Here is a 20,019-nt window from a genome sequence, read left to right as displayed (position 1 = left end):
TCCAAATCGATCCAAACCCCGTCCGAAACTCATCCGAGCCACTAGGGACCCCGCCCGAATATACCAACAAGTTCTGTAACATCGCACGGACCTACTCGAGGTGTCAAATTACACATAACAACATCGAAATTATAAATTGTACCTCGAATCGAACTTATAAATTTTTAAAACTTCCAAATTATATATCTTGTGCCGAAACACATCAAATCGGTCCGGAATGACTTCAAATTTTGCACACAAGTCATAAATGATATAACATACCTATTCCAATTTTCAGAATCGGATTCCGACCCCGATATTAGAAAGTTAACTCCTCAGTCAACCCTCTAAACTTAAATTTCTATTTTAGCCATTTCAAACCTAATTTAGTTACGGGCTTTCAAATAATTTTTCCGAATACGCTCCTAAGTCCAAAATCACCATACGGAGCTATTGAAATCATCAAAACTAGATTCTGGAGTCGTTTACACATAAGCCAACATCCGGTCAACCTTTCAACTTAAACTTTAAACCTTGAATTTCATTCTTCCAAACCAACTTTGAAATACCTGAAAAATCAAAACCGACAATTCACACAAGTCATAATATATCATATGAAACTATTCAAGACACTACTAGAAAATGGCAAATTTCCGACCGTCGGAAATTGAGTTTTTTCCGACGGATAACCGACAGAAAAAGGTTGCTCGGAAAACACATGGTCGCAAATTGAAAAATAAGGACGCGCTTAAATATAAGAGATTTGCGGCTGAATTGGTTGGTAAATTTTCGACCGATTCGGTCGCAAATTTAAATAATAAAATAAATATATAATTTAAATTTCCAACAGAATCGGTCATAAAATTTGAGAATAAATAAATTTAAAAAAATCAAAAATTCATAATTTGAGATCGATTCGGTCGCAAATCGAGAAAATTTTTGCGACTGATTCAGTCGCAAATCCGCTCCAGATCTGAAAAAAAGAATTAGCAGAATTCTATTATATTTTTAACTATACCATCTGCCAAATAAAACAGCCAACAATCTCAAACCTAGATTCAATCAAATTCTTCGACAACAATCTAAAACCTAGATTCAACTACCAAATTAATATGAAAAGTGTAATAAAAGCATAATAATAAGAATAACAATTAGTTGCACAAAAAAAATCAAAAAGTGCATACTAATTTACTCTTTCTTTCTTAGTAATTCATCCCAAACTTGTTCCACTATTAATTTTTTGTGGCTTTTCGAGTTTTGATAACAAAGATACTGTGAAAAAACGAAAATTACAAACACCAATTTCAGCAAACAATGTGTTTTTCTCTATGAAGCTTAGCAAAAAATGGAAACAAAGAAGAAAAAATCGAGGGAGATGGGAAAACTAATCGCGAGAGGGGAGAGAGAGAGAGAGGTGTCGCCGGAGAAAGAGGGTTGTCGCTGGAGCATCTTGATGCTTGGGGGAGGGGGTTTCAGCGAGGAGAGAAAGAAAAGAGAAAAGGAAGAAAAGAGATAAAGAAAAAAGAAAGGGGTCGAGGGGGTTTAAAAACTATTTCCGACTGAATAGGTCGGAAATTTAAAAAAAAAAAAAATTCGACTGATTTGGTCGCAAATGAGGTCAACGAAGTCAGACCTCGTTTTAATAAATTTTTGCGACCAAATCGGTCACAACTTTTTTATTTTTTTATTTTTCCGAACGAATCGGTCGCAACTTTTTAATTTTTTTAAATTTTTTCGACCGAATCGGTCGCAAATGAGATTCGATCGCAATCGTTTTTTATGTTTTTATTTTATTTTTAATTTTTCCGACCGAATCGGTCGCAAATGCCTTTGTGGTATTTTCCGTCAAAATTTGCGACAGATGTAGACGGAATATCCACCGTAAACATTAATAAAAATTGAAAAATATATTTTTATGCCATTTCCAACCGATTCTGTCAGAAATTTTCGATTGCTTTTTTCGGTCGGAATATTTTAGTCGGAAATGGTCCCTTTTTTAGTAGTGAGACTTCAAATAGTAAAAAGGAACGTAAATGCCCAAAACGATCGGTCGGGTCGTTACATTCTACCAACAAGACCCATATCTCAATTTTAATTTATAAGACGTTAGTAGCACTTAATTCTTTACTTTCTTAAACTTGTTTAAATAGTGTTTTATAGCAAATCTCAATCTGTATTATTGACGCGCTGATGAGTTGATACCGCAACCCCAAACCCGTGTTAAATTCAGGTGAAATGAGTTATAAGACCTGATCCTGAAATGAGAAGCTATAATAATATAACCATTTGAGTAACTGCATTTTTCAAGAAGGGTGTGTAATAGATTATTATATCTAATTGATTTTTGAGTAATCAAGTAGTGTCAAAATTATGTATATTTAAGTACTCCTATCAATAGCAACATTGAGGATTACTGTCTTTTTAACTTCTTTTTTTTCATGCAAAAAAAATAATAATACAAAAACATGTCCTTAATTATCTGTCTACTGGAGATAACTAATCAGCCACCACACGTTATGCCAAATTAATATTTCAGAACAGTAGTGGTATATATTAGCCACCCAACCCACCGACACTAATAGCAATACCATTGAATTCTGTAGCACCACCTTTTCCCTTCCTCTCACGGCATAGTAGCAGTTACATTCTCACGGCATGAAAGCCTGACTTGACCGACTATAATAAAACTAGTTGGAATTTTTCATTAATCTTACTCGGCGGCTTCTAGCAACATCATTTTTAAAATTAAAGACATTGACATATTCTCTGGACGTTCAAGGTCAAATTTTATGCCTATATGTTTACAAGAGCCTGAAGCAAAGCTCTTCTTTCTTTTCATACTCCCTGTGATCCACAATAAGTGATTTTTTGGTTTTTTTTCTTGTGGTCCAAAATAAGTGATTTTTCCAGATTTCAAGAATGAATTAATTATTTTTTTCCTTGTATTGCCCTTGGAGTAAATAGTGTTGGAGTATGTGTTAGGAATGTTTATATGAAGAGATAGTAAAGGTTAATATGTCAATTTTATTCCTAATTAATGTTAAAAGGTAGATTTGAAAACAACCAAAAAAATCATTTATTGTGTATCGAAGGGATTAGTAGCTTACTCTCTTCGGCCCTTATAATGTCATTTTAGCCAAACAAATTTGACTAAAATAAGTGTCACTTTAGAAATCAAGAAAACATTAATTGCTTTTTCGAATTTACACTCTTTCCAAATAAATGATCTATTTTATATTCAAAAGGTCCATTAAAATTTATTACTCATATTGAGGAATGATAACGGTCTAAATCAAATAACTTTTATTATTAGCATTATTAAATGATTTCTTTGATGGACGTGTGAAAAACTTGCCGGACGAATAAATTAAAAAATAAAATTTAGAATTCACATGAGTTCTTTGATAGGTGTGTGAAAAACTTTACAGACGAATAATAAATTTTAAAAAAATAAAAACTGTAATTCACCTATTCACATATTCCCAGTTTTTATAATAAGAACTTATATCTATCTTGTATTAACATCTTATCGAAAAACAAAAATAATTTGCAAATGTGATCTTTCATAAAACAAAGTTTCAAAGAAAAAGTTGCTAAAACTGCAGGGAAGAAATTAAATGGGATAATGAAGGAAAACCTCTTATCACACTCAACTGACGTGGTCTCTTTCTTTATTTCCTTTTTTTTTTTGGCAATACTCAACTGACTTAGTCCAGCATCACTATTTAAAAGTATTTGATAAAACTAGATATATAAGTGATTGTCTTCTTAGAGAGCGTATATATCACTTCTATCTTTGGAGCAAAACATGGCTAACATAATTTCCTTCCTTGAAGTAGATTACGCCGGTACTAACAGGGCCGCAAACACCCCCGGCGGTGTCCGTTTCAACCGAGATATCGGTGCCCAATATAGCAAGCAAACACTCGCAGCTGCTGCTTCTTTCATATGGAAAATCTTCCAGCAGAACTCTCCAGCTGACCGCAAAAATGTGCAAAAGGTAAGTATGTTCGTCGATGACATGGGCGGAGTAGCTTACACTAGCAATAATGAGATTCATGTTAGTGCCAGGTATGCAATAAATTGATTCAGTAAATAAGCAGTGGGTGCGCGCACGTCTCAAACTCAAAATACATATATGCATATATTAAGTGATGCCTTTAAATTTGTGTTTTGTAGGTACATTCAAAGCTACTCTGGTAACGTCAAGAGAGAGATCGCCGGAGTATTATTGCACGAGAGCACCCACGTTTGGCAGTGGAATGGGAATGGTGGGGCACCTAGTGGATTAATCGTAGGGATTGCTGATTATGTGAGGCTCAAAGCTGGTCTTGCACCTAGCCACTGGGTGAAACCAGGCCAGGGCGACCGCTGGGACCAGGGCTACGGCGTGACTGCTCGATTTCTTGATTACTGCAACAGCCTGAGAAATGGGTTCGTGGCACAACTTAACAAAAAGATGAGAAATGGCTATAGTAATCAGTTCTTTGTTGACCTGCTGGGGAAGACAGTTGATCAACTTTGGAGGGATTACAAAGCTAAATTCCGCACAGCGAGCGAGTGAGTTGTCTAATTAGACCCAAAATTAGAAACATCATCTACTTTTACCAATAAAAGGCTATGTGTACCATGGTCTTCTTGAATGATAAAATTAAAGTTCTACTTTTACCAATAAAAGGCTGTGTGCCATGGTCTTCTTGAATGATAAAACTAAAAGTACAATTATACTGAGGTGACGATGTTTTTTCTTAAAACCATCTAGTATTCGAAATTTACTAATTTGACTAATCCAGATTTCCCTCCTAATTTTTATAGAGATCATAAAAGGGAAAAACGCTCTCTATTAAATTTTTAATTTCGAGGGCTCGAACCTAAGACCATCGTATCACTAAATATGTACCTTGCATGTTTATCAAATAAAATAAGAGTTCAATATATGTGAAAAACATAATTATCAATCTTACTTTTTAGGTAAACCCAACTAGTGTGTCACTAGAATCTTTAAAAGAAATTGGTTATTCAAAACATGCTGCATGCGATAGAATACAGTAGCTATGCCGTATGCGAGGATAGTTTATTCGTAATATAATTATGAAGCCACTTTCATGTATTTATCAAACTATTTCCTCTTCTATCGTCTCTTTAGATGTCTATAAAAGATTGTTATATATGTCTGATACATTAGCGTGCCTAAAAGTTTTGGATGCCAAATGTTTGTAAGTAAACTAAGAAGTCAGGGATTAGCTTTTTCGAATTGGAATAAGTTCTTTTTTTCTCTTACGTCGAACGTTGAATTCTAAAAAATTAGAGTTAAGAGTATAACAAAAATTGTAAGACGTAGATGAGTCGTACAATTGTAGTAATTTCTAAGTATGGGCATTTTGGTCGCCCTTTCTGTAGGAATTGTAATCCCTGGTTAATTACTACACCTCCTCCCGACGAGATAAAGATTTTTAATAGCTTATCTAATCGAAATCGAAAGGCGGCCAATAAAAATTAACTCTCTCACTCTAATTAACAATCCTGTAGTTATTAACGTTTTTTTTATGACAATTCGTTAAATTTAGAAATTTAGCAATATACGACTGCAGTATAGTTATGTAAATCCTAATACTATAAGCAACTTTAATTCTTTTCTTTAGTTACTTCTGCAGCTAATTTTATTCAAACTTCAAAAGATTATAGGACTTTGAATTCCAGTAGAGGCCACAAAGCCCTATGTAAGCCCTATGTTGCACGTTGTGCTGCAATGGTTCCAAGGCACCACTCTGATTACATACTACTATTCTCCAGCAAGAGAGCAAAGCATTCTAGGAATAGTATGTACCATCTGTGAAGAAATCAGATATCCATAGCAAATAAGTAGAAGAATGTCACCATAAAGCAGGTCACGGTTGCTGGAGTGTCCAGGATCAACTCAAGAGAACAAAATGTGAAAAATATGAAGTTGGTGCAGAAGTAAACCGGAAATATAATTTTCCTTCGCCAATAGTGAACCAAAGAAAAACTCACCATATTTTTATCTAGATAGTTTAACCCCTAAAGGAACTGAAAGAACAGATCCAACATAGTACAATTGTCCCGTAAGCTAAGCATTGCCACTTGCAGTAAATAAAAGGGGATTATTTCTGATCAATATGCATTACGTATCCCTAATAGACTCCAAAATGCTTAGTCAAAAGCAAACACGTTAACTTTTAGTCAAAAGGCCAACATGTTACATCATCCATTTTACCTTGACATTACTGCAAATGAACTTTCTCAATTGTGGAAACAACTTCATCAATGCTCTTGAAGTTTTGTCTTTCTTTCCGAAGCTTCTTTGCACAGTTAAGCGCTCGTCGTTCACAATCAGCTCGTTTGGCAGCATCCTTGATTGATTCAAAATCTTCTAGATGAGCTAATTCTCCTGTGTATTATTAAGAAAATAAGAGTTTCAATCTCATGCACCAAGACTACAGAACTCTCTTGGGTTTAGTAAGAACATTGCTCTTGAATTCTGGAACAAGGCTTAGTTGATTGGCATGAATCCAGAGGCGGAGGGAGAGTAGAAGCTATGGCTTCGGCCGAAATAAGTAGTTTTGGTTTAAACTATGTATTTGTATTAAGAAATTCATTGAATATGTTCAAGTTATTAATTAAGAACCCAATAACTTAAAAAATCTAAAATCTCGAACCCACAAGCTTCAATCTTGACTCCACCTCTACAGAATCAGTATTTTTTTCCCGGGATTAAAAAAACATTGCATCTTGTCCACCTATATGTGAGTATAGATACATTCACACGCGCACACAAATATTGCTGTTCATTGAGCATCTTTGTGCCTTCTGAGTTACCAAATGTACTTGCTTTGTTTCCCTATGCAAGGGGTTGTTGAATCAAAAGAAAAACAGTAGAAAGAGAGAATGGATATAACAAATGTATTATGGCATGTATTTTGGCTAATGGAGTCCATCTCACATAATCACATAAGTATAAGTATCTTTGTAAAGTGTAGACTTTGTTGGCAATATTCTTTAGACCCAAAAATATTGCATTTTGTGGTGGACATCATTTGCACAAGTTGTATTTTTTCTTTTACACCTAAGAGGCCAAAAAAAATTTGCTTATAAAAGGGAAGGCCATTAGTTCATTTTAGACACACCAACAAGACTTGATTCTTCATTTCTTGTTTCTTCCTTTCCTCCTTTATTAAGAGTATTTTTGTATGAGAGTTAGTGTTGGAAAGCACTTGTGTGAACCCTTTCTTTAGAGTGATCTTGTGAGGTTATTCTCTCAGGGTATTTGGGATTAATTAGAGTGTTTACTCTAATTTTGTACTCTCTTTTGTACTCTTATTGGTATAGTAAAATTGCTCCTCTCCGCTTGTGGACGTAGGTTACACTGACCGAACCACGTTAAATTGGTGTCTTCTTTATCTACTTTAATTACCGTTATTATCAACCTGCATTGTCTTTGTTATTGTCATTATAACGTTGTTTGGCTAAATCCCACACTACCCAAGTTCCCGATCCTAACAAATTGGTATCAGAGTCGGATCTAACCGGGTTTGTTTCAGTAGTAGCCAATATGACTTTGACAAAGACTTTTGTTGAGAAATTTGATCGAAGTGCAAACTTCGGAATGTGGCAATTAAAGATTGAAGTTATCCTAATTCAGGATGGCTTAGATTTGGCGTTGCAAGGAAAGGAGAAGAAGCCGGATAAAATAACGGATGAGGAGTTTGCCATCATAGACAAAAATGCAAAAGCACGTATTATTTTGAATCTCTCAAATGAGGTTTTACGTAAAATTTTTGTGGAAACCACAGCCAAAGGCATGTGGGAAAAATTAAAAACCTTATATATGAAGAGGACGGTGAAAAATAGACTTTACCTGAAGCAGAAGCTTTATACAATTCGTATGGGTGAAGGTACATCTATTCTCTCTCATCTTGACACCTTTGATTTCATTCTTATGGATTTGAGTATTATAGATGTTGAAATTAAAGATGGGGATCAAGCTGTGTTATTACTTTGTTCTCTACCCCCATCTTTTAAGCATATAAGAGATACGATACTTTATGCAAAGGATAATATCTCTTATAAGGATATTAAATATATCTTAAAATCAAAAGAACGGATAGATAGTAATATTACTGGGGAAGCTAGTAGAACTCAAGCGGAAGTTGGCTTGTTTGTTAGGGGCAAATCCGACTCCATATCCAGATACAATAATTTAGAGTGTCGTTATTGTCATAAGAAATGTCACATTATCTGTGAATGCTATAAATTGAAAAATAAAGAAAAGCATAAAGAAAGAAAAAATGAGCACAAAAATACTAACACCGCCGAAGCTAGTGTAGCAACTGATGAGATTGAGGGAACTATATTTTTAGCAACTAAAACTAGTTTCAGATTAGACAATGGGTGGATTTTAGATTCCGGTTATTCATATCATATATGTCCTAGCAATGACTTATTTTCTACATATGATTTAGTTGCAGGTGGAGTTGTCCAATTGGGTAACAATGTTACTTATAACGTTATTGGAAAAGGTACAATTCTGATCAGAATGCACGATGGTGTGGTGAGAACTCTCACCTATGTTAGATATTTTCCTGAGTTGAAGAAAAATCTCATATCTTTGGGCACTTTAGAATCCTTTGGGTGCAAATTCACTTGTGAAGGTAGAGTTTTGAAAAATTTTCAAGGTGCTCTTGTGATCATGAAAGCACACATATCTAGTTCGTTGTATACTTTATTAGGATCCACTATTATAGGCCCTACTATAGTTTCGGTATCAGACAACTTGTCTGATTTTGATGGCATTAAATTTTGACATATGCCCATTGGGGCTTTTTGCGGAGAGGGTGAAGCAAATTTACTATATCAGCCTAAATCCGGCTCTGATACCAGATTTGTAATTATGGCCAATATTTTGGCTAATGGAGTCCATCTCACATAAGCATAAGTATCTTTGCAAAGTGTAGACTTTGTTGGCAATATTCTTTGGGACCCAAAAATATTGCATTTTGTGGTGGACATCATTTGCACAAGTTGTATCTCTTCTTTTACGCCTAAGAGGCCAAAAATTTTTTGCCTATAAAAGGGAAGACCATTAGTTCATTTTAAACACACAAACAAGACTGGAGTCTTCATTTCTTGTTTCTTTCTTTCCTCCTTTATTAAGAGTGTTTTTGTATGAGAGTTAGTGTTGGGAAGCACTTGTGTGAACCCTTTCTTTAGAGTGATCTTGTGAGGTTATTCTCTTAGGGTATTTGGGATTAATTAAAGTGTTTACTCTAATTTTGTACTCTTATTGATATAGTGAAATTGCTCTTCTCCGCTTGTGGACGTAGGTTATACTGACTGAACCACGTTAAATTGATGTCTTCTTTATCTACTTTAATTACCGTTATTATCAACTTGCATTGTCTTTGTTATTGTCATTATAACGTTGTTTGGCTAAATCTCGCACTACCCGAGTTCCCGATCCTAACAACAAAGAATAAAAATAAGAATTCACCAATCACCTTATCATATTAGCAGCATCAAATCCAAGAGTGTCATCAAAGAGTTCTTTCATGTATTTCTGCTGCACCAGTTGTCGAAGATCAGTATTGTTGTATATTTCAGGAAGATATGCCTCACCAGGACCATCCTTGTGCTCATCCCAGAGTCCAAGAAACTTTTTGTGAAAGAGGTTCCAAGTCTTTGTTATTGCCTTCAGAATCCAAACTTTATATGACTGAAAACAGAGTGAAACAGTAAGTGCCAAAAACTATGTCAGTGTATTATTGACTTTGCAAATATTGAAGAAAGAAACAAATGTCAAGTCTACCAATCCATAAGCACATTTACATGTCCTCGCTGGCAAAAATCTTATATAGAAAACTAATAAGCTGAGGAACTTATCACCAAAATTAAAGAAAGAAGCAATTGGACGAAGGATGTGAAAGGAAAATAAAGGTGGTTTGTTCTTATTTCTCACTGTTTGTCCATCTCTCTGGTAGGTGTGACCTGTTAACTTTTGTTCACAACCACTGAGAAAACGACCACAACAAAATCTGATCTCTATCAGAATAATCTTATATGCAGATATTCCCTTTTTATACTAAAATCATTATAGAGAAAAGATGCATTCATCAGCATATGAAGGATGATAAAAGGATCTTTCATCTCATGGAAAATAATCCGAAGAAAATTAAAGATTTTAAAAGTCAAGAAACCGAGCTTTAACACTTGAAAATATTACATACTCCGAACAGTTGTCAGCTTGTGAAGATATTTATAAACTCATTGAAATCTCTATATGAATATTTAAATATAAAATCATATCTATGGGGGAAAAAAGCAGCACATGCCTCAACTTCTCCAGATGAATCATATTTTTCCTCCTTGTATGAATATTGGACATCCGACGGACTAAAGGTACCATTGCCGCAACTTCCTACAACAAAATTGGAATTTTAGCGGGTAAGGAGTTGCCTCTAAACCCCAAAGGATAGCCCGTGTTACGCACGGGCCCAAAAAACATATATTAGATATTAAATTATAATTTTTGGGATCTTCATATAAATAAACGGTCGGATTCATTAATTATTTTCTTTAGTTGGTATACATAAATTATATACTAATGATACATGATTATACATAAAAGACCATATATATATATATAGTCTTTTTTTTTTGTTAAGAGTTCGTCTTCGAAGAATCCTAAAGTTAATCTTAAATCAGCTAAAATCAGCTAAAATAACTTAAAAAGAAAAAAAATATACTATAATTTTTTTGGTCCCAACTATTACCTGAAAAAATAAATTTTAAAAGGAGCTTGCTTGATGTTCATATTGTGCTAATCTTGGTACTAAAGATTCCTTTTTATAACATAAAATATTTGTTACCACCTTAAATACAAAATTCATTTTGAGCAGTTTTAATATATTTTCAGAATAGCGATCACCGATGTTAAGGACTAGAATATCATGCACAAGGAGAAAGAACAAAAAGGGGAACCAAGACCTTTACTATGAAAGAAGAAGATCACAGCAAACGAAACATAGCATAGAAAGGCAAATGTTGGAGTAGATATACCTTGCGGTCATTGGCCTGTTCTGCATGTCCATCTTGGGAAAAGTACGCCAGAATTAGATTTCCAATAAATGCTCCAAAATCAAAACCCATTGGCCCATAGAAAGCAAATTCTGGATCAATTACTTGGGTTGAATCGTGAGTGACCATCAAAGAACCAGTGTGGAGATCGCCATGTACAAGAGCTTGGGCTCTCTCACAAAACCTGCAAAGTACGACATAAAGATTGTCTGTGATTTTCCAGCTAAATCAAACGAAAACAGATAAAAGTCAAGCATATCAATTAGATGCACTATAAAGCGACATCTTCTAGAATCACAACTGTACTTGGATTTAAGCTCAGCAACTTCAATCTTCAAACCATTATCGTTGCGAACTGCCTATGCATCCGCATCAAGATAAGGAGATGTACAGCGATTATATTGTGACACTTTGTAGGGATCCGAGAAAACAACTCGACATTTCCACAAAATTCAGCAACTGCAAAAATGAATAGAGGTCAAAATAAAATAGAAATAGCAGTCATGGCCATGATATAGCTGGCCAGTGGCCATCAAAAATCAAAAGCAAATAGTTTTAATCCGTAATACTGAATTGGTCCAAGGAATGTGCTAACAGAAGCCAATTCATATACGTACACCCTCATAAGATGAAATCCCCTTACGAAGGATGAAGATATATAATTGTATGGTCTCAATTGATTGAGAAAAAATGGTCTCGACGAAAGGAAGAGATCAAGAAAAACAAAGAACGGAAAGAAGCAGACACACGGATAATGAAGAAGAGACAAAATAGAAACTGCAATTAGCTAGAATACCTATCTACACATTGATGGTAGGCTATAATTGCGTATTTTGGTCACTAATTGCACTCTAACTCACCGCACTTTATTAGTGTTTGAGCTTTAAATGGTATTGTTTTGCACTGAGTGTGTGTTTTATACCTTGTAGGAGCGATCCCGAGTTACAATGAGGTTGTGGATCAAATACTTTTTGTGGTTGATCAAATACTTCTTGTGGTTGGCAGACTTCCTACTAGCAAACACCTGCACTACATGGGGATCAATCTGAACCACATTTGTTTCTTCTCTAACAAAGAGGAGGAATCCATTGAGCATGTCATAGCCAATTGTGACAATGCCAAATCTTTTTGGGATAATCTATCCCAAATGAGTCACAATAACCATAGAATCATCACCCTGTTGAGCAAACAGAACAATTGGGGCTGCACCTGATAAAAAGTAAAGCTATTATTTTTTGTACCCATAAAGTTATTACAGAGGAGCTGCTTTATAGCATGAGCAGCAAGCTAATTTAGGAAGGAAATCACTAACGGCTATATACATGATTTTAGGGATTCTCCAATATTCATGGAGTATAGGATCCCAGTAATTCCTCCGTATAATTTTCTAATTTATTCAACACTCTCCCTCAAATTGGTGCATAGATATCTCTAATGCCCAATTTGTCAAGTGAGTTATGGAACACTTTGCTTGGAACTCCTTTTGTGAGAATGTCTGCTAACTGCCCTTCTGACCTTACAAATGATAATCGTATTATTATTGCTTCGAGCTTTTCCTTGATAAAATGCCTGTCTACTTCAACATGTTTTGTCTCATCATGTTGAACTGGATTTTGAGCAATCGCTATAGATGATTTGTTATCACAAAATAAGTTCATTGCTGAATTAGATGAGTAACCAATCTCTGTCAATAGTTCCTTTAGCCAAAGTAATTCACAGAGACCTTTAGCCATACTTCTAAACTCGGCCTATGCACCATAGGATTGCATAGAGATGTTCATAACACGCAACGTAAGGCAATAACAATCCTAGGCAAAACTTTTCGTGTTTAAAATTTATTTATATGTCAAATATCGGATCTAAGACGTACCTGGTGAAGAGAGTCTCGTTTTAAATTTCTTCGATAGTGCGAATACTGTATGCGTATCCATACCGAGACTGATCCTTGCTATCAACTCTTTGATCAATGAGATCCCGTGAACAAATTGAATGAAAATATTGTGTTGGAATTTTTCTCAAAAATCTCAAATCAAAGGTAGAAGAACAAGAAATAATTTTCTTGTACTAGTATTTTCTATCTTGGCTTTGTATTGCACTATTACTTTCTCAAAGCAATTTTCTTCTCAAGAATAACTCTCTTTGTTTTTACAATATGTATAAGATCTATATCACCCTAATTCTTAATTAGGACTCACACACACACACACACACACACATATATATATATAGATATATTTCACCCTAATTCTTAATTAGGATTCACACATATATATACACATAATTTCTATTGAAAAATACAAATCACATGCTTTATGGTAAATATTAAAAAAAAAATATGTAACTAATTTATGGAATTCAATTCTAAATTGAATTCTACAACTTAGTCATACTTTTAAAATAAAAATATGTAATTCATTTATGGAATTCATTTATTAATTGAATTCTATAACTTAGATAATATTTTAAAATAAAAACATGTAACTCATTTATGGAATTCAATTCTAAATTGAATTCTATAACTTAGTCAATATTTTAAAATAAAAACATGTAACTCATTTATGTAATTCAATTTAAAAATAAATTCTACAAATTAATCAACATTTTAAAATAAAAACATGTAACTCATTTATGAATTTCTAAATTGAATTCTACAATTTAGTCATACTTTTAAAATAAAAACATGTAACTCATTTGTGGAATTCAATTCTAAATTGAATTCTACAAATATTAATTATAATTACCAAGTGCATATATATATATATATATATATATATATATATATATATATATATATATATATATATATATATATATATCAACCAAGAGATGTAATTTAATTTTCTTATTTAAAATAGAAAACTTCAACTTGTCCACAATATTAATTATATTCTCTGTGCTAGCAAAGAATATAATAATATTTTATTTGAACTAATAACTAAATTTATTTGACTAATTAAATTCTTTAATTTAATTATCAAATAATAAAGTAATTAATCCTTTAGCAAAGATCAGAATACTCTTTAGTGTGTGACCCCATAGGTTCAATACTAAACCGGTAGTAAATTGATCACATCAATATACTAATCAAGGGTGGCGTCTAGCAACACTGCTTAACGACCAGTTAGCATGAAGTATACAATTTACTCTCAAGAACTTGTAAAAGAATAATGTATTAATTCCTTCTGTCCTTATAGCTCTAGGTCACCCTAGGATATGGTTCAACTGTCAAATCCTAATAGGCGGCCAACTATGTGTTCATGTAAAAAATAATCGACCATTGAATGACCTAAGAAACTCTTTTATTCTTTCATTCAATCGCCCTGGCCAAGGTCTTAATTTGGTCAGTTATAATTTATGACAACATGGAGCTTAAGCTCATTACCAAGAGTTGACAGATTTCATCTTGATCAATCACTAATTCTACAAGTATTTAATCGTACCTAATATCCTTTCAACTATCACCCTAGGGCCATAGGTGTCTAGTATCAAAGCACAATAAATAACTTGTCAATTACTATGATGATATCAGGTCAAAGAAAACTCTTACATCACATTTTTCAAGAGAATATCCTATTGACAGTTTATGGTAATTCTAACCATTAGTAATTATCCAATGAATTGGTTCAATGATCATATCTCTATATGCATCATCTATTTATATTATTTAGTTAATGAGATCAACTAATCTTTATCCCATAAAGACGATCACATAAATATTGATCTAACCGGATTACTAATGTCCAAATTAATAATCTTACGATCAAGAACAAAATTTAGATTAAATTATATGAGACTTTACTCTCATTATCATGATCACCATCACGATGACAAGTCTCAAAATTTAATCAAGGACCTTATTAAATTAATCAAGCAATTAATAATAAATATGATAAACGAATATCAAATGCCATATATTTTTATATCAAATAACATTCACAAAAATATATTCAAATCATCAAATATGAGATTGGATCAAATGCATATATAATATATCCCTAACAGATAGAGCAACTACCTTCAGCTTCTTGCTTCTCCAAGTGACTAAATTTCCTCCTACAAAAGTAAAGTATCCTGTTGTAGACTTTCTGTCTGCAATACTCCCAGCCTAGTCTGCATCTGTATAACCAGCAATATCTAAGTGATTGTGTTTTCTAAATATGATTCCTTTCCCAGGTGATGCCTTCAAATATTGTAGTATTCGGATCACAGCGTTCATATGATCTTCACTCGGATTTTGCATGAAATGACTGACTAGATTCTCAGCATAGGCAATATCTGGTCTTGTATGCGATAAGTAGATTAGTTTTCCGACAAGTCGTTGGTACCTCTCTTTATTTGTCGGGGTCTGATTAGGATGTTCTTTTAGTCCATGGTTTTGGACTATAGGGGTGTCGGCTGGCTTACATTCAAGCATTCCTGTTTCGGCTAATAAGTCAAGAACATATTTCCGTTGTGACAAAAAAATTCCTTGGCCAGATCGGATTACTTCTATTCCAAGAAAATATTTTAACCCTCCAAGATTCTTCATTTCAAACTCTGATGCAAGGTACTTTTGCAGGTTTGAGATTTCCTCTTTATCATTCCCTGTGATTATCATATCATCTACGTAGATTATTAAGGCTGTCACCATTCCTTCTCGATGCTTTAAGAACAAGGTATGATCGGTATTGCTTTGTTTAAAATCACGGCTCTTCATGGCTAAGCTAAAGCGCCCAAACCATGCCCTTGGTGATTGTTTCAAACCACATAGTGCCTTTTGTAGCTTGCATACTGTTCTGGGTAGGGAAGTAGTATATCCTGGTGGAATATCCATATAGACTTCTTGTTTGAGGTATCCATGTAGAAAAGGATTTTTCACATCAAACTGGTGCAGTGGCCAATTCAAATTTGCTGCAAGAGACAATAGCACCCTAACTGTATTTAGCTTTGCAACCGGCGAGAAGGTTTCCTTATAGTCCACACCATAGGATTGAGTGTATCCCTTTACTACAAGTCTTGCTTTATACCGATTTATTGATCCATCTGCATTGTATTTAATGGAAAACACCCATTTGCATCCCACCACTCTTTTTCCTTCAGGTAGTGATACTATTTTCCATGTATTCATGTTCTCCAGTGCCGTCATTTCTTCATTTATCGCTTGAATCCACTTCGAGTCATTTAATGCCTCATGTATTGTGGTTGGAGTATGTTCAGAAGACAACTTGTGCACACAAGCTTTTAGGGGCTGTGACAATTTCGTAGTACACACGTAGTTGGCAATGGGATACTTTCTTTTCTTTTTTTCACAATCTGGAGAAAAGCGACTTGGTGGTTTGCCACGATTGTGCCTGAAAGGTAATTGGAAACCAGTAGATTCATTAGTAGTGTAATCAAGACGAGAATTTAGAGATTGTACCTCAGAGTTGTTTGGTGCTAAATCATGATGGAGGAGAAGTTGTTCTTCTTCGGCAGGTTGGTTCTCCTCACTCTGTTTATCCTCACTTGAATGCTCTTGATCACTCATCGAGTCACTGCAATTTTTTTTTCTTCGGTTGTTGTCACCCTAGGTTCTGTCACTTGAGTACTGTCATCTAGCGGATACCTTGTTGTTTCTTGTGATGACAGTTCAGTTTCATTGGATTACATCTTCCACTTTGTATTATTTTCATTGTCTTGTAGACGGGTTGCATCTTCAAATACTGGCCAGCTTTCCCATATATTTTTCTCTTCATACAACAACTCCCCCTGAAGAGAAGAATTGCAATTTGATTTAGAAAAAAAACATTTCAGATTCGCATCCATGGTGGTATAATGGTTTCCAGTCGTAGGATCATAACAGCGATAGCCTTTCTAACAGTAACTAAGGTCCACCAAACTACGTAGAGAACCAAGTTCTCTATAAGTTCCCACAAAACGCACGCACACACCAGTAAGTAAATGACACAATGAAATTTTACATAGAAAACTCCCAGCTCACGGGATTAAAAACCACGATCTACCCTTGTAGGATTTCAACTTCAATACTGAGCAAACTTTAGATTATAACTTATGTAACTTAGGAATTAACATCTTAATCCCTCGCTAACTTGTAACAACTCTATTACAAGCCACTTTATAATAACTCTATTAAAAAGACTTACAACTCGACTAACTCTAGTCAATGACACAAACACAAGGCTTATGATTTTACAAAGATTTCCTACACAATGCTTCTAACTAAGCTAAGTAGAAATTATAAGTAAAGTGCTTTAACAAATGTGCAGCACAACTAGGGACATGTAATGACTCATTACATGAAACTCGTCCTTCGTTATGTTATTTTTTGTTCTTGATGCCCTTGGGAATCACTTGCAAGATTGACACAGATTTTCGAGAATGCTTGATCGATTCTTAAATGTGCAAGTGTTTTGTATTACCTTGTTTGATGTTAATAACTCATTTCTGACATCACTTGAATGATGCAAGCAAGTTAGGTAAAGGGCATTCTCCGTAAAGTTGACTGATGCACACTCTTATGTGTGCAGACAACAACTTTACAGTTGTAGGGAATTGACTGGGTACGGTCACCAGGGGAACTGATGACCATCTGTTTCCCTTGTTGTTTTTTTGTCGTATGAAGAGTTGATTTACATCTCCAGCTTGAGACTTGTTATTCCCACGTACTTGAGGGTGTGTATTAGATTCCTTATCTGGTTTTTGTCATTAAATTTGTTAGATGATCAAAACATTACAAGGTACGTATAACCTATCACTTTCTTATTGTCTCCATACCCCAGAAAAATGCATCTAACAGCACAAGGATCAAGTTTAGTTCGATGTCTTTGTTAATATGTACAAATGCTACGCATCCAAATATCCGAGGAGGAAGCATCAAGACTGAAGGTAATGACACGTGATGAGAAAGAACTTGTAATGGGGTCTCAAAATTCAAGATACGAGATGGCATTCTGTTGAGCAGGTATACATAGGCCACAACTGCATCTATCCAATATTTTTGTGGTGCATGAGCTGCTGTCAAGAGTACACGAGTCGTTTCAAAAATGTGTCTATTCTTACGTTATGCAACACCATTTTGTTGTGGTGTATGAGAGCATGAAGTTTCATGACGCAAGCCGCATTCCTGAAAATATTGTCGCATTTCATTGTTATTGTATTCCCCGCCATTATCAAAACGAAGAATCTGAATATCAGCGGAATATTAAATTTTGATCAAGTTATGAAAAGAGCGAAAAACAGCAAATACTTCACTTTTATTCTTAATCAAATAAAGCCAAGTCATGCGTGTGCAATCATCTACAAATATCACAAACCATCTAATACCAGAGGAGACTGTGATAGGTGATGGTCCCCATACATCAGAGTGGATAATCATGAAAGGTTTCTCGCATTTTTTAAAACTAACAGGATATGGAACACGGTGACTCTTGGCCATAATACAAGTTTCGCAACAAAATGAAGATTCATGTAATTGTGAAAACAAACTTGGAAAAAGATACTTCAAGTATGATGAGAAAGATAGATGTCCTAATCGATAGTGCCATAACCAAATGCTTGTGCAGTGTTTGTTTCCGCAACACTAAGATCATCCCTGTAATATAATCCATTTCTTTTAGTACCACAACCAATAATCTTCTTGGTGAGAAGATCCTGGAAAAGGAAAAACTTTTGAAACATTAGTGCGCAACAGTTTAATTCTTCAGTAACTTGGCCAATAGATAAAAGCTTATTAGAAAGAGATGGAACTAATAAAGTATTTGAAAGAGAAAAGGATGGTAAAAGTGCCACTTTTCCAGCCCCTATAACTGGATATGTTACTCCATTGGCGTTAACAATGAATGACCGCCTTTGTTCGCTTCTTTCAACAAAATCCTGCGAATCAAATGTCATATGGTCAGTAGCTGCGGAGCAACTTTGATTACCTGGGATATGAAACGCTTCTGTTTTGTTCGCGATAGCTGGTACTGTTTTCTGTGGTATGAGTGACAATTGTTGCTCGGTGGATCCAGCGGCAGAGTGATCTGCTTTGTTCATAAGAGCGGATCGACCAACATCGTGTTTCTTTTTTGCTTTGAGATCATGCCACCAATCTGGATATCCATGTAGCTTGAAGCAACCATTCCTGCTGTGTTTTGTATTTCCACAATGTGTGCAACCCCCTTCTTCTACCTGTGATCTTTTTGTTGATGTATTTGGTTTCCCATCAGGTACTAGCTGAAATGAGGTTTGTCGTTGTGACTTTTGTCCTCTTGAGACCATAGCTACCCCATTCACAGTGTCTCCTTTTGTTAGCATAACAGATTGCCTTAAATCCTCTCGGCGAACGTGAGCATATGTTTGTTCTACCGTAGGAAATGATTGGAGTTGAAGTACATCTCCTCGGATTTTATCAAGTCGATCATCAAGCCCATCTAAAAAAGTATAAACTCGATCTTCCTGTAAAATAGAGTTATATATATATTTTAATATCAGATTCACATCCCATTGGGTTGGGACGACGAAAATCAATCTCTCTCCACAAGCCTTGAAGGTTATTATAGTATATATGCTTCGATGGATCATCCTCCTTGTCTCAGCCTTGTTACCTTTCTCTTGAGGTCATAGACTTGTGATGTATCAGTTCCATCAAAATAGGTTGTAGCAATGGCATCCCAAACTGCTTTTGCGGTTGGAAATCGGATGTAGTTGCTTATGAGAATTGGTTCCATAGAGTTGATTAGCCAGCCCTTTACTATTACGTTTCGGATCTGACTCATGTGGTTGTGGTAAATCGCCATTTATGTATCCCAATTTGTCTTTGCCTGAGATATACATCTCCACAACTTGGGACCAAAGTCCATAGTTAGTATCATTAAGCTTGATACCGTTCGGTGCAGCAAGTGATTCATGGGTTGTTGCTGCTGGTGTTTGGGTGATCAATTGAGATAGTCTAGACGTGATGTCTGCAAGTATAGAGTCTTGCACTGCAGT

At 34.8% G+C, this 20,019-nt stretch overlaps 1 protein-coding gene and 1 long non-coding RNA gene across 2 annotated transcripts; one reads left to right on the top strand and one right to left on the bottom strand.

Moving 5' to 3' along the window:
* The first annotated feature begins 3,727 nt into the window (after nt 1–3,727).
* LOC107777464 (uncharacterized) lies at nt 3,728–4,707 on the top strand. The gene is made up of 2 exons (XM_016597491.2): nt 3,728–4,050; nt 4,159–4,707. The coding sequence occupies exons 1-2, from the start codon at nt 3,788–3,790 to the stop codon at nt 4,541–4,543; spliced, it is 648 nt and encodes a 215-aa protein (XP_016452977.1). The 5' UTR covers nt 3,728–3,787; the 3' UTR covers nt 4,544–4,707.
* A 1,264-nt stretch (nt 4,708–5,971) lies between these two features.
* LOC142173262 (uncharacterized) lies at nt 5,972–9,705 on the bottom strand. The gene is made up of 2 exons (XR_012702852.1): nt 9,495–9,705; nt 5,972–6,388 (listed from the first exon to the last, which is right to left on the bottom strand). It is a non-coding gene; the product is annotated as an uncharacterized LOC142173262 (long non-coding RNA).
* Nucleotides 9,706–20,019: the final 10,314 nt, after the last annotated feature.

The sequence above is a fragment of the Nicotiana tabacum genome, chromosome 19, assembly GCF_000715075.1.
Source record: "Nicotiana tabacum cultivar K326 chromosome 19, ASM71507v2, whole genome shotgun sequence".
Taxonomy (NCBI): Eukaryota; Viridiplantae; Streptophyta; class Magnoliopsida; order Solanales; family Solanaceae; genus Nicotiana; species Nicotiana tabacum.
The sequence above is the reverse complement of the archived record's forward strand: the minus strand, read 5'-3'. Positions and strand labels throughout refer to the sequence as shown.

What these genes read in the sequence shown, in the direction of transcription:
- LOC107777464 (XM_016597491.2), top strand. Translation starts at nt 3,788, where the DNA reads ATGGCTAACATAATTTCCTTCCTTGAAGTAGATTACGCCGGTACTAAC. An exon ending in GAGATTCATGTTAGTGCCAG is followed by an intron (nt 4,051 to 4,158) that starts GTATGCAATAAA and finishes TGTGTTTTGTAG; the next exon opens with GTACATTCAAAGCTACTCTG.